This window comes from Falco naumanni (genome assembly GCF_017639655.2).
Source record: "Falco naumanni isolate bFalNau1 chromosome 20 unlocalized genomic scaffold, bFalNau1.pat SUPER_20_unloc_1, whole genome shotgun sequence".
NCBI classification, from domain to species: domain Eukaryota; kingdom Metazoa; phylum Chordata; class Aves; order Falconiformes; family Falconidae; genus Falco; species Falco naumanni.
The window spans coordinates 1,084,733-1,098,221 of NW_024427345.1; the positions used below are offsets into that span (position 1 = coordinate 1,084,733).

At 65.8% G+C, this 13,489-nt stretch overlaps 2 protein-coding genes across 2 annotated transcripts in view; both read right to left on the reverse strand.

Annotated features, from left to right (window-relative positions):
• Positions 1-5,146, reverse strand: part of ITGA5 (integrin subunit alpha 5) — a 7,046-nt gene extending 1,900 nt beyond the window's left edge. Inside the window, exons 1-9 of the mRNA XM_040581200.1 lie at positions 4,440-5,146; positions 3,311-3,438; positions 2,749-2,861; positions 2,511-2,637; positions 2,044-2,105; positions 1,730-1,775; positions 1,382-1,507; positions 333-377; positions 144-235 (exon numbers count right to left, since the gene is read on the reverse strand). Of these exons, the coding sequence (XP_040437134.1) occupies positions 144-235; positions 333-377; positions 1,382-1,507; positions 1,730-1,775; positions 2,044-2,105; positions 2,511-2,637; positions 2,749-2,861; positions 3,311-3,438; positions 4,440-5,020 (1,320 nt within the window). The 5' untranslated portion in view covers positions 5,021-5,146. The remainder of the gene's footprint in view (positions 1-143; positions 236-332; positions 378-1,381; positions 1,508-1,729; positions 1,776-2,043; positions 2,106-2,510; positions 2,638-2,748; positions 2,862-3,310; positions 3,439-4,439) is intronic.
• A 6,496-nt stretch (positions 5,147-11,642) lies between these two features.
• GTSF1 (gametocyte specific factor 1) lies at positions 11,643-12,723 on the reverse strand. The gene is made up of 5 exons (XM_040581181.1): positions 12,568-12,723; positions 12,325-12,451; positions 12,153-12,242; positions 11,988-12,063; positions 11,643-11,877 (listed from the first exon to the last, which is right to left on the reverse strand). Exons 1-5 carry the CDS (start codon positions 12,658-12,660, stop codon positions 11,802-11,804), a joined length of 462 nt encoding a protein of 153 aa, XP_040437115.1. The 5' UTR covers positions 12,661-12,723; the 3' UTR covers positions 11,643-11,801.
• Positions 12,724-13,489: the final 766 nt, after the last annotated feature.

Sequence of the window (13,489 nt, forward strand, 5' to 3'; positions counted from 1 at the left end):
GGACCTGGGGACACAGGGGACAGGACACACTGTGGCAGTGGCCAGGGAGCCTCATCAGCTGGGGCCCCCCGCCCCCCTCCATGTCCCCTGTCCCCCAACAGCCCCTGTGTACCTGCGTCCCTTGTCCCCTCCATGTCCCTTACGACCCCCATCCCCTGTCCCCCCCACATCCCCCGTCCCTGCAGCCTTACGTAGCCATAGGTGAGGTTGCCCTTAGGGACACCAGCCACAAAATCTGCAAGGGACAAAGTGATCCTGTCAGGGGGGTGTCCGGGCGGGGGGGCTGTGGCACTCCCATGTCACTCTCCCACTGGCACCCCAGTGGCACCCACCTTGTGTTGTGTCCCCGCTGAACTCGCCAACTGCCACCGAGTAGCCTGTGGGGTGGAGAGGTGTCAACTGTGTTGTCACCTGTGCCACTGATGCCACCCTGTGCCCAGTCCCTGTCCCCTTGTGCCCCCCCGTGTCCCCATGTCCCCTGCGTCCCTGTGTCTCCCTGTGCCCCTGTCCTGCATCCCTAAGCCCCTGTGTCCCCATATCCCCACGTCCATCCCTCTCTCCCCTGTCCCCATACCCTGTGTTCCTGTCCCCTATGTCCTCACGCCTCATGTCCCTGTCCCACCATGACTCCCACACCCCCATGCCCCAAGTGTCCCTGTGCCACTGTGTCCTCATGCCTGTTTCCTCTGTCCCTTCTGTCCCCATGCCCCTGTGTCCCCATGCCCGTGTCCCCACATTTCCCATGTCCCCATGCTCCTGTGTCCCCATGCCCCTGTGTCCCCACATTTCCCATGTCCCCATGCCCCTGTGTCCCCATGCCTGTGTCCCCACATTTCCCATGTCCCCATGCCCCTGTGTCCCCATGCCCATGTCCCCACATTTCCCATGTCCCCATGCTCCTGTGTCCCCATGCCCGTGTCCCCACATTTCCCATGTCCCCATGCCCCTGTGTCCCCATGCCCGTGTCCCCACATTTCCCATGTCCCCATGCCCCTGTGTCCCCATGCCCGTGTCCCCACATTTCCCATGTCCCCATGCCCCTGTGTCCCCATGCCCGTGTCCCCACATTTCCCATGTCCCCATGCCCCTGTGTCCCCATGCCCGTGTCCCCACATTTCCCATGTCCCCATGCCCCTGTGTCCCCATGCCCGTGTTCCCACATTTCCCATGTCCCCATGCCCCTGTGTCCCCATGCCCGTGTCCCCACATTTCCCATGTCCCCATGCCCCTGTGTCCCCATGCCCGTGTCCCCACATTTCCCATGTCCCCATGCCCCTGTCCCTGCCCCCCACAATCTCCCCTGTCCCCATGCCCCTGTCCCCCCCCCCATCTCCCACGTCCCCACGCCCGTGTCCCCCACACTCCCTGTCCCCAGGCAGACCCATGTAGCTGTCATCGTGTGTGGGGGCTGCCTGGCGCGTCTGGAGCTGCCCAGCCACCTCCTGGATGAAGTACTCCGGGTAGCTGGAGGCTGTGATCTGCTCCTGCGTCGCCGACATCACCTGCCCTGGGGGCACGGGCGGCCCCTCAGCACCCAGGGGTACTGCCCACCGTGCCGGGCTGGCAGGCAGGGTGGGCAGAGGCAGGCAGGGGGGTACTTAGGGGCAGGCAGGTGGGGGGGTAGGGACAACCGGAGGGTTCAAGGACAGGCAATGACAGGCAGGGGGGTGCAGGGACAGGCAGGGGTCTCTCAGGGGAAGGCAGGGTGAGGCAGGGTCTGGGGTCTCACCTTGCCAGAAGTAGCTGCCAGGCCCCCCCAAGAGCACCCGTCCTGTCTGCAGGAAGACCCGGGGGTGGGAGCCTTCAGCCTGGGGCACCCGTCAGCACCCCCTATATGCTTCCAGACCCCTATATACACCCCCCACCCCCACATACCCTATGTGACCCCCATAATGCCCCAATGTACCCCTGCCTCTTCATGCCCCCCATCCCTCACCCCCCCATCCCCATGACACCCTCTATCCCTTACCCCCCCACCGCCATGATACCCCCCTATGTCACCCAATATCCCCTGTGCCCCACTGGTGCCCCCCATGTCCCCACCTGGGTGAACTCCGCGCTGAAGCCCCCCTGGCAGTAGCCCTGCCCCGCTGCAGAGTTCAGGTCTGTGGGGAGAGGGGGGCAATGGTTGGGGGACCTGGGGGGGGGTGTGTGCTGAGGTCCCATGGGCGCTAGCTGGGGGGCTATGGGGATGTCACTCATTGGGGTGCCAGGCTGGGGGTGCCCAGGGTCCCATGGGTGCCAGCCTGGGGGCCATGGGGATGACCCCGCAGAGGCACCAGGTAGGGAGGATGCTGGGGGGGGGTCCCTGGGTGCCAGGTAAGATCCAGGGGGGTCATCCTGGCAGTATCAGGCACAGGAGGTGATGTCCAGGGACCCAGGGGCACCAGGCAGGGGGGTCTGGAGATGTCATCCATGGGTCCTGGGCAGGCAAGATGCCCAGTGGTGCCACCTATGGATGCCAGGCTAGGGGGTGCCTGGGGGTCTGGGGGCAGGGGGCAGGGTCCCACCTGAGCGGCAGGGTGCATACTCCACAAACTTAGAGAAGTTGCCGATGGAGAGGAAGCAGGTGCCCACTGGCTCCTGTCCCCCCCCTTCCTCCTTGGGGGGGCTCCAGCTGTACAGTGGGGCACAGGCCTGGGGCAGGGGGGAAAGAGGGGTCTGTGAGTGGTGGGGGGCACAGGGGGTCCGCACACAGACAGAACCCTGCCCCCTGCTTCCCCCCCCAACCCCCTGTGCCCCCCATACCAGGATGGAGGCGTTGTGTGCCCGCACAGTGGCCCCAAACCACTGCAAGGACTTGAACTCGACGGGGTCGGGGGTCTCTGTGCTGTTGCCCCCGAAGTCATGGGTGCGGGCTCCTGTGAGGAGGGGGGAAGCAGGGGGTCAGGCCAGCACTCACTGCCCCAGCACCCATGAGACCCCTGCCCCAGCACCCACTGCTCCCCCCCAGGTTTATCATTAACCAGGCAGGACAGGAGCCCAGAGGCAGTGCCAAGGCCACGGGGCCAAGGGGGGTGGCATTGAGGATGATGACGTGGGGCTGGGGGGGCTGTTCGAAGGGCCCACGGGGGGCTACTGCGTCCTATGGGTGCTGGGGGCCGTGCCCCTGTCGCCATGCAGTGCATGTCCCCAGGCCTGGCTGTGCCCTGTCCCCATGCCCAGGGGGTCCCGTCCCCACCTATGTCCCCATGCCCCTTTCCCCACCCTGTCCCCATACCGGAGGGGTCCTGACCCCACCCGTGTGCCCACCCCTGTCCCCATGCCCCCACCCGTGTCCCTGTCCCCATCGGTGTCCCCCTCCCCTTACCGATGTGGTCAAAGTCGATGGGGGTGCAGTCATCACCGGGGGGCCAGGGGCAGTGGTAGACTGCCCCCCCCTGGGTGACATTGGGCTGGCTCGTGTTGGCTTTGGGGGCACCCACCAGGATGCTGACGCTGGGGGGGGTGTGCGTGAGTGGGATGCTCGGCGGGGTGGCTGTCCCCATGGGGACACGGTGGCTGTCACCCATGGGGCACTGGGGGGGGCTCGCAGAGGAGGGGAGGGGGCCCAGGAACCCTGGTGGGGCGTGTCCTGGGGGGAGGGAAACCCCCTGCCCCCCCCGGGGTCCCACGGGACCCTGACTCAGCCTGGGTGACCCCTTCCGGCTCTGTGGGAGAGGAAGCGCTGAAAGCACCCACGGCCGGAGGGGGGGGGGCGGGGAGGGGGCCCACCCGCCATGGGGCACCCAGGCCCCGCAGCCGGGGGACACCAGTTTGCCCTCCCCCCCCCCCCCCCCCGGGTGTGGGTCACGCGTGGGGGGCAGGGCCATTCTCGGACGACCGGGTCCCCCCGAGCCCCCACCGCCCCCGGGGGCAGCTCCTGACTCCGGTTACAGGAAACGCTCCGGCCGGGGCAACGGGGCCCCGGGACCCCCGGCAGGGGCCGGCGGGGGGGGACGGGGACGGAGCCGGGGCTCAGCCCCCGCCCAGCGCCCTGAGCCCCGCCGGACACCCCCGGGGCTGGACCGGTCCCGGTCCCCGTTACCCCGGCCCAGCCCCCGGTCCCACCCCGTTTTCGGTACCCGCCCCGATGTCCCGTTCCCGCTACCCCGTCCCGGTCCCGCCCCGATGTCCCGTTCCCGTTACCCCGTCCTGGTCCCCGGTCCCGTTTCCCACTGCCGGTTCCCGCTCCCCGGTGTCCCGTTACCGGTCCATCGCCTCGCTCCCGGTTCCCATTACCCGCTCCCGGTCTCACTGCTGCCCACTTGCCGCCCCCGCCCTGCTCCCGGGGCCGCTCCCCGTCCCGCTGGGCCGCTCCCGCTCCCCGTCCCCGCCCGGTGCCCGGTGCCCGGTGCCCGTCCCCGTCCCGGCTGACGGGGCCGCTTCGGGTGCCCGGACCCGTCCCGGTGCCGCTCCCAGTCCCGTCCCGTCGCGGGGCCCGGGGCCGCCGCCGATACCTGCGGGGCCGGGGCAGGTAAAAGTCCAAGGCGAAGCCGAAGAGGGACCCGGGGGCCCCGCGGAAGGCGACGGGCCGCGCCGCCTCCAGGTTGAAGGCAGCGGCGGGCGGCGGCAGCAGCAGCGGCAGCAGCAGCGGCAGCAGCGCCCGGGGCCGGGACCGGGGGCGGCGCGGGGGGGCCGGGGCCGGGGCCATGGCGGAGCGGGGCTGGCCGAGCTCGGCGCTGCCTCCCGCTCCCGAGTCCCCTCGGAAAGTGCCCGGGGGGGCCCGGCCCGCCCCGCCCCGCCGTGACTCACCGGGGAGGAGCCAGAGCCCTGTCGGGCACCGGCACCGACACCACACCGGGGGCACGGGGGCGCCGGGAGAGGCCGGGGAGGAGCGGGACATCAGGGACAGGAATAATCCTGGGGCACCGGGACGCTCCGAAGGGGCCGGAACGTCGGGGATGAAGACACCCGAGGGGCACCGGGACACCCCGGGGGCACCGGGGCACCTGAAGGGCACCGGGACACCCTGGGATACCGGGACATCAGGAATGGGGACACCCTGGGGCATTAGGACACCCAAGGGACACCGGGACATCAGGGACAGGGAATAACAGGATACCCTGAGGGCACAAGGACACCGGGGACAGGGACATCGGGACACTGGATACTGGGGACCAGAGCACTTGAGGGGCACCAGGATGGACACTGGGAACAGGGACACCAGAGACCGGGATCCCCAGGGGGGACCAGGACACCAGGAACATGGACACTGGGGGGATACTGGAGAGACCAGGACACCAGAAATTGGGACACCTGAGGGGATGGGGATACTGGTAATAGGGACACTGGGGACCACAACACACTTAGGGGTACTGGGACACTGGAGAGGACTGAGACACCAGGAACTGGGATACTGGGGCCTCACCAGGGGGAATGGGACACTGTGGGGACAGCGAGAGACCAGGGGAGATGGGTGCCCAGGTGGCAACAGGACACTGGGGATGGGGACACTGGGGAGGGATGAGGGGACACAGGACACTGAGGACAGGACACCAGTGAAGGGACTGGGACAGGGGACGAGACCCCAGGTGACATGACGGGCAGTACACTGGGACAATGGGGGGGATGAGAGGACCTGGGGGTCATGGGGGTAGGGGCAGGACAGCAGGGCATGCTGGGACACTGGGACACAGGACACTGGGAGTACTGGGACACTGAGAGGACAAAGGGACACAGGACACCATGGGGCACCCGGGTGGGACAGGCACAAGGGGACACGGGGATACACGTGGGGACACAGGGCACTGCGGAACACAGGACACCAGTGGGACACTGGATGACACGGGGGGGGGACACAACAGGGCACTGGGGATGTGACCTGGAGACAGGAGAGGGACAGGGCTGGGCGGTCGCGGGGCTGGGGACCGCAGCGGGGAGGAAGGGGACGGGGACGGGGGCGGGGGGGCCGGATCCGGCTGCTGCTTCCTGGAAGGAACCAGCGGAAACAGCCGGAGCTGGAGCCATTCCCACGCGGCTGCACAGAGGGGCCGGGACCCCCCACGAGGGGACACGGGGGGGGGGGGTCACGGGGTGGCCACCAGCACCCCGGGCCCCTGCCCCACAGTGGGGTCTGCGTGCAACGGGGGGGTGGTGCCCCCCCGGCAGCACCTTTGCTGTCTCCACACGGCCGTGCACTCGCAGGGTCCTGTTCCCCACAAGTGTGCAAATGGTGCACACCAGCCTCTCGCCCCCCCACGAGTGTGCAAGCCGCGCGCGCCCACCACCTCTGAGTGTGCAAGTGGTGCACCCCCGGCCTCTCCCTCCACCCACACATGCGGATGCTGCAAGCTCCCTGGCCCCTTCACACGTGCGCACAGCTGCCCACCCCTCCACAGGCTCGTGCAAAGGGTGGGATGGGGGGGACGGGACCCGCCCCCCCCCCCCCCCCCCCCCAAGTGGCCCCCATGCGAGGCGGGTGCCCGAGTGTGTGAGGGGCCGGGGGGCGTGCGCAGGGGGCTGGGGGCCTCGCACGCCTGCCACGGGGCCGGCTGCATTCCTGCACCGCTGATGCAATGGCGCCCGCCACAGCTGGGCTGGGGGCTCGGGGGGCTCAGGGTCCTCCCTCTGTGACCCCACCCATGTCTAGAAGCCTGGGTCCCCTGCCCAGCACCCTGCCATGGGTGCTCCACCACCACTGCCCCCCCCCCCCCGGGTGGGTGGGTAGATGCATGGGAGGTTGCATATGCACTGCGGGGGTGCAGGGGGTGCGTGTGCCCCCCGTGGGCACAGTGCCCGTGGGGACAATGGGGACATTTCCGTGGCCGTGTGGGGGGAAGTGACGGGTGGACGGCGAACAATGCGCCGGCGCCGGGGCCCTTCCTGCCCTCACATGCCTGGCCCTGCACTGGCACCACCCTTGTGCACACATGTGTGTCCCAGCTCCGTCCCCTTGTGCATGCATGTGTCCTGACACTGTCCCCTCGTGCACACGTGTCCTGACATTGCCCTCTGTGTATGTGCTTGTGTCTTGACACTGTCCCCTTACACATGCACATCCTGACACCGTCCCCTTGTACACGTGTGTCCTGACAACACCTCATGTACACACGCGTGTCCTGTCCCTGTCCCCTTGTTCACACTTTGCCCATGTCCCCCTGTGGGTGCCTGTGGTCACAGACTGCCCCACTCGTGCCTCAGTTTCCCCCATGTTCTGTGTCCCCCCCAGGCCTGGAAGAGTCTGACCCAGGGCCACTCAGCCCCTTAGGTGGTGTGTCCCCTCACAGAGTCCACCCCCAGGACACCCCATGGGCACCACCCCTACTGTCCCCATCCCCAGGACACCCTGTGGATGCTGTCCCCATGGTCCCCCAGCCCCTCTGGGGACACCCCATCGGGTGCCAGCCCCATAGTCCCACCCCCAGGACAACCCACACACCCCCCTGCCAACACCCCATGGCTGCCACCCCCACGGCTCCACCTCGGGTGGGGGGGTCAGGGCTCGGATGCTCCCGGCTAAGTATGGCCAGTGCTGGGGAACGTCCCTGAGTCACTGCGGGGGCTGGGGGGGCATTGGGCCTGACTCACTGCCGCCACCAGCCCCTATATAGCCTGGGCCGACAGCAGGGCCACGTCACCCCCCCCTCCCCCCCCCCCCCCCCTCCCCCCCAGGCTGGGGCAGCGGGGGGGGTGGGGGGGAGAGCCTGGGGGCAGCCATAGGGTGGCACCCCCAGGGGCTGGGGGGCTGTAGGGCAACGCCGTGGCACCCTGATGAGTTTGGGGGGCACAGGACAATGATGCCCCATGGGAAGGGGCACAGGTGGGATCTGCTGGGTGTCCTGCCTCAGTTTCCCCCGGTGGGGGGTGCGAGGGCTGGCACAGCGCCCCGGGGCTGGCGGGGAGCCCGGGGACGGGCGCGAACACGGCCCTGCGTGCCGGCTGCTTCCCAAAAAGGCACTGGTGGCTGCAGGCATTGGGGAGCTGGGCACTCAGCCAGCCCTGGGGGGCCCCGGCGCTGGGGGGGCGATGGACGACACAGGCAGGGTAGAGGTGGCACTGTGGTGGCTGACACACACGTGTGCTCGTGGCACTGCTGGCCCTGGCGCTGCCCTTTCTTGGGTGAAACGCCCCCATAACACGGCTGTGACAGCCTGGAACCGGGCGCGGGGCACTGAGGCCAGTTTCAGTGCTTGAGCAGCAAGGCGGGGGCCAGACGCTGCCCAGCCCTTCTCACCCGGCCCTGCGATTTCTCAGCATTTGTTGTTTTTCCACCTAATTTCCTGCCTTAATGAGTCCCGCTCGCGCTGCGGAGCCTGGCTGCTGGCGGAGCTGAGGCCAAGCCCTGGCGGTGCCCGTGCCCGGGCAGAATCTGTCACCAAGTGGGTACAAGCTGAACCTCAATGGGAAGGAGGAGTACTGAGGAGCTGTGGAGATAAAAAAGCAACAAAAGTGTTAAAAACACCCCGAAAGAGCTTCACGGGGAGGGCTTCCCCCCTCCCTGCTGGGGCCAGGGTGCTACCGGGGGTCGTGGCGGGGGGGGGGTGGCTGCTGAGGGGACGGGGCTTCTCCAAGCCCCCCGGCTGCAGCTCCCACACCGGTGACTTCAAAGCCCCTGGTGAGCCTTGCCTGTGGCTGCCAGACGCTTGCCAGTTCCTGCCCAGTTCCTTTTCCTGCCACTTTCAGACGCAGTTTGACGATAAACAGGTTTTTTTTGGCGTTTTTGGGTTTTTTTTTTGTGTGTGTGTGTCGTCCTCCGTCAGCCAGAGCATGATGCTGGGCGCTGAATCACAGCAGGGGAATGACACGGGTTAAGACAAGGGGAATTTTGTCCTGGGAATCGCGATGGGAACCCTGGCGGCTCAGACAGAGCTGGTACTCATGACCCTGCATCTCCACGTGGCACTGGTCACCCCTGCCCGGACAGGGGGTCTCGGCAGGCATCCCCTGCTGCAGCAGCTGTGCAAGGGTGGGTGCACACGGGATGTTTCATCGCTGCATGGGAACAGAAGAGGGAGAAGTGGTTAAAGTACATGGGGCAAGGCCAAAAAGGCATAAAATCTCCCCAAAACCGTAGTGCAGAGAGGCCATGTGATGTGGTGGGACCCTCCTGGAAAGGGGGAGCAGGAGCCGCCATCAACAAGTGTGGCTGTGTCATGGCATGGCTTGCTTGCTCCATGGTGGCAGCTGGACACCGCAGGGGACAATGAAGGTGACGTGTATCTGCGCTGCCACCAAAAAAAGCCTGACTCTCCCTTCCCACCTCCTCATCGAGGGGAAAACCCGGCAGCTCCCGCTGAGGAGCAGCATGAGGGGGGCTGTGCTCTCTGGTATCTGCAACTGCTCTTGACGAGAGAAAAATAACAGCAAAATAGGTGGAAAAGAGGAGGAAAACGCCTGTTGTTTCCCATCCGGCTCATGGATGAAAATAAGCCAGCCCTCCAACCTACCCGGCTGGATCCACCCTCTGAGCAAAAACTCCCGGCAAGTGTTGCAAGGCCGTTATTGGCACGGTTCGAAGCACACATGAAACTGCTCTGGAAACCACAGGGGAGAGATGTCAGGCAAAGCTGAAGCAGTCAGACGCTTTTAAACAAGCGAGGCAACAAAACTGGAGAAATTCCTCCTTAATTAACCCTTACGAAGAAGGGAGGGATTGGGATGGCTTTCTACCTGCGGGCAGCATGTGCAAATGTTTCCACTGTCTGGCCAGGGGAAGCAGGCACCGCCACAGAAGCGCCGGTTCTGTGTGGGGATGGGATTTGTGGCTGAGAAGGATGCGTGGGGAAAGAGTTTTGCCGAGATAAATCCAGGCAGGCGCACGTCCCAGACCTCTGCGCCGAGCTGTGTGGAGATAACTGCCCCCCCATAACCAAATAAATGGGTTTAAAACATGTCTGGGGGTGGTGCTGGGGGAAAGGCAGCCTCGGATGAAGGTTAGTGCTTGGCAGGTTAAAGCCTGAGGAAGGAGTAGCCGCCGCTAGATTCATGTTCAACCTCTGGATCGGAGATGGAGGGAGGAAAAGCGTCTCCCACATGGGCTGAGCCCAGGATGTACGGCTCCTGCCAGATGTACGTTAACGGGAGTTATTAGTTGCATAAAAACCGCTCTGCAGCTGCATTTCTGGCATTGGCGAGGGAGGAATTAATTACAACACCAGATCACTCCTCCTCTGCCCGGCCAGGAGGGACCGGTACGACCCCGCCTGCATGCTCCCCCCGCCCCCCCCCCCCTCCAGACTGGGAAAGATATGTATCTGACCTCCCCGTGAACTGCTGGAAAGAAGGAAAAACCCCCAAGTTTTCCCCCCAAACTCAGCCCTGCGGGGTCCCCACGGCCTGCCTTGGATGACGGGGTGTTGCAGGCGGCTGGGGAGAGAGCAGTGGTGGGCAGGGAGCCTGACTGGGGAAGGCGGCATGACACACATGTTCCCATTTCCACATGTACTGTTCCAAATCCGTTGGCTTCTCCAAGCTCTTCTCACCTCCTGGCGCAGCAGGGGCTCTGTGGGGTCACCCATGCCCAGAGACATCCCACTGGAAGGAGAAGGGGAGAAGGAACTGGGGTGTGCGGGAAGGACTGGGGGATCCTGGCACTATGCTGGGGTTGAGCATGGCCTGGGTGTGACGGGTGTGCGTTACCACCAGGCTGGCAGGGGGACAACGACGACAACAGTGACATTTTTTTGGAGGAATGCCCAGGGTGGGGGGGTTAATGATGCTTCCCCAGCTGCTCCCCCCCCCCTCCTGGGCGGGGAACCCACAGCCTGATGCCCTGGGGACACAGCCTGCGTATGAGGTACCCACATTACGCAAGAAGCACTAAAATAGCTCCCCTCCAGCCCAAAAATCTGGACAGCACCCGCCTGGAAACGCCCCTTTTGGTGGGAGAGAGACGGGGGGACACCTGGTGCTCTGCAGGAGCTGGGGGCAGCAGCCCCCCAAGCACCAGGACCAGGGGGGATTGGGTTCACCTTCAACTGGCTTGGTCATGCCAGATGGTCCCAGTCATCATCTTTGGCGCTGTCCCCTCCAGAGCCTGAGTTTAGGAGTGGCTGGGGACAGGATGAGGGGGACAGTGGGACACAGGGGTGACAGGGACACACTGTGGGGGAGGACAGAGCACAAGCAGGGCAGGTGGGGTTACAGGGGCATGGTGGAGGGATAAAGGGACACACTGGGGTGTTACAAGGGTGTAGGTGAGCTGAGGGGGGATGGGGACTGACTGGGGAGGTATGGGGGCACACCTGGGGGGGTGACAGGGACATGGGCTGGCCTGGGTGAGGTACAGGGACACACTGTGGGAGTTATGGGAAAACAATGGGGAAGGCAACAGGGACATGGGCTGGCCCAGGTAGTTAGAGGGACACACTGAGGAGGTTATGGGGACACAGACAGGCCTGGGGGCTGACAGCCTGCTGTGCACTGGAGCTGTTGCCCCTCATCCCCTGCCATGGTGCTAGAGCTCCCTTGGAGCAGGGGCAACATGCTCTGCACCCCACTCGTCTGTGCCACAAGGGACAGGGCCAGCATGCAGCACGCTGGGGGCACAGCCAAGGGAGCATGTGGGAAGTGGGGTGGGCTAGAAACTCACGTTGGGGGTCCCCTGGGTCCCCATCCCATGGGTACCCCCAGCATCTGCCTGTGTGGGTGGCCCGGTCCCCACCCCAATGTTCCTTCTGTCCCCCTCAGGTGACGGGACACCATGCACACTTGCAAGCAGCTTATCTGCAACATGCATTTAAAACCTGTGGGTAGAATCACCCTCGCAACCTCAGCTGAGGGGGCACTGCCCCCCTGGCACCGTGGCCCCCCTGGTTCTGGGGGACAGATGGGCACTACCCTGGTCCTGCTGCCGCTGTTGGTGGTCACTCCTGTGCCTGTCACTTTGCACCTGCCGCAGGGACTCCTGCAGCTCCTCTGTCTCGGTTCTGGCTTGTGGGTGCTGCCGGGGCCGAGCTGGGGGGCAAGAGAGGAACAGGAGTGTCAGAGTGGGCAGCACCCTTGGGGGGGCACACCCAAATACGGGCACCCAGGGAGGGGATGTCCCCAGCCCTGCGGGCTCCTACCTGTCACACGGGAGGCACAGGTCATTCGTCCTGACATTGAGGATGAATGGTGAGGGGTCCTCCAGGTCCTCCAGCTCTGCAAAAGGTGATGCGATGGGGAAATGCCAGCCTTAAGGTGACATGGCAAGGGTGGGGAGCACTGCTTGGCACCACGGGGACACTCACCAGCCTCCCAGTCCTCCTGGGACGGGGGGTCCTGCCAGGCTGCGAGGACCTCCGGTTGCTTCATCCTGTAGCTGAGGTGTGTTTCCGTCCCTGAGGGGACAGAGGAGACAGTTGTTGGGGAGGGCAGAGCTGAGCGTAGCCACCGGGGTGCTGAGGGGGAGCCGTGCTGTACCGTGAGGGAGGTCGGGCTGGCGCTGGTCGGGGCAGGAGGCGATGTGGCTCTGCAGCTTGCCCTGGGGCACCCTGTGGCTGGCGTTGAAGGGGCAGGTGGCCAGCTTGCGGGCCACCTGCGGGTTGTTCTGGGGGGCAAAGAGAGGCGAGAGGCGCCGGGTTGGCGGGGGGCTTTTGGCTGACAGCTGGCTGAGCCCCGGGCCCCGGGAGGGCCCCGGGAGGCACCAACCAGGCGCCCGCTCACCCGCTGGCACTTGACGAGGTGGTAGGGCAGGCGGGAAACCCGGACTTGGTGGCTCCTGTCGTAGGGACACTGAACGAGTGCCTGGGGCTCCATGGCCGCCCGGCCCCAGCCCAGCGCGGCCGCTCAGCACCACGCGCTCCCAACGGGCCTCGCGCGCCGCCGCGTCGCCACGGCAACGGGGCCCGGCTTCCGGCGCGGCCTGCGCGGCGCTATCGCCATGGCAACAGGCCCGGCCAACCGCCGCGGAGCGCCCGCAGCGCGCCTGGGTGGGCCCGGCGGTGCTATAGGGACCTGAGCAGTGCTATAGGGACCTGAGCAGTGCTATAGGGACCTGAGCAGTGCTATAGGGACCCTGAGCAGTGCTATAGGGACCTGAGCAGTGCTATAGGGACCCTGAGCAGTGCTATAGGGGCCCTGAGCAGTGCTATAGGGGCCCGGCAGTGCTACAGGGACCCTGAGCAGTGCTATAGGGGCCCGGCAGTGCTATAGGGACCCTGAGCAGTGCTATAGGGGCCTGGCAGTGCTATAGGGACCCTGAGCAGTGCTATAGGGGCTCTGAGCAGTGCTATAGGGGCCCGGCAGTGCTATAGGGACCCTGAGCAGTGCTATAGGGGCCCTGAGCAGTGCTATAGGGGCCCGGCAGTCCTACAGGGGCCCTGATCAGTGCTATAGGGGCCCTGAGCAGTGCTATAGGGCCCTGAGCAGTGCTATAGGGGCCTGGCAGTGCTATAGGGCCCTGAGCAGTGCTATAGGGGCCCGGCAGTGCTATAGGGGCCCTGAGCAGTGCTATAGGGACCTGAGCAGTGCTATAGGGACCCTGAGCAGTGCTATAGGGGCCTGGCGGTGACATAGGGGCCCTGGGCAGTGCTATAGGGGCCCGGCGGTGCTATAGGGACCCTGAGCAGTGCTATAGGGGCCCGGC